This window comes from Antrostomus carolinensis, unplaced genomic scaffold (assembly GCF_000700745.2).
Source record: "Antrostomus carolinensis isolate BGI_N321 unplaced genomic scaffold, ASM70074v2 scaffold7572, whole genome shotgun sequence".
NCBI lineage: Eukaryota > Metazoa > Chordata > Aves > Caprimulgiformes > Caprimulgidae > Antrostomus > Antrostomus carolinensis.
The window spans coordinates 13,817-14,583 of NW_010301525.1; the positions used below are offsets into that span (position 1 = coordinate 13,817).

The 767-nt window shown below is 64.5% G+C and overlaps 1 protein-coding gene across 1 annotated transcript in view; it reads left to right on the plus strand.

Annotated features, from left to right (window-relative positions):
• Positions 1-767, plus strand: part of LOC104521477 (CMRF35-like molecule 5) — a 4,941-nt gene continuing 4,174 nt past the window's right edge. Inside the window, 2 exon segments of the mRNA XM_029083898.1 lie at positions 1-37; positions 139-480. Of these exon segments, the coding sequence (XP_028939731.1) occupies positions 1-37; positions 139-480 (379 nt within the window).

Here is a 767-nt window from a genome sequence, read left to right on the forward strand (position 1 = left end):
ATGCAGCTTCTGCTGTTCACCTGGATGCTGCTGCCAGGTAGGGCTGAGTGGACCTGTGGGGCTCAGCCCCCACACTGGACCGGCCATATGGGGCAGGAGCTGTCGGTGTGGCGGCAACGGTCGGCTTGTCCCCCGCAGGCTGCTGGGCGGTGACGGGACCCGGCACAGTGCGGGGATTCCTGGGGGGATCCCTCTCGGTGAACTGCACGTACGGGGCCGGCTGGGAGATGATGCCGAAGTTCTGGTGCAACCCGGGAACGTTGATTTACACCTGCGGCACTGACATTGTCATCACCTCAAAGCAGCAGCCCGCGGTGCAGCGGGGCCGGTTCTCCATCTGGGACAACCGCGACCAACGGGTGTTCACGGTGACCGTGGAGGGTCTGACCAGGAGGGACGAGGGCACCTACCGCTGCGGGGTACGAACGTCCAGGGGCCAGCATGATGACAGTAAAGATGTGAAGGTGATCGTGTCCCCAGGTCAGTTCCCTGAACGTTTCCCCCCTCCCGCACAGCACCAGGGACCACGTCGCCTGAGCACAAGTGCTGGCAGTGGGGGTGCAGGGGGGGCAGCCTGGGGGCGGGTGTGCCCAGGCTCTGTGGGGCACCCGAGTGTATGTCACCAGGGCTCAGCAGGCTGCTGCCATAGCAGGTGCCATCTTCACCCATTCCCTGTGCCCGGGTCTTACCAAGGCCCCTCTTGTCACCCCAGGGTCAGCCACTCCCTTCACTGGGGTGCAGCTCTCCATGCTCCATTTCTCCCTCTC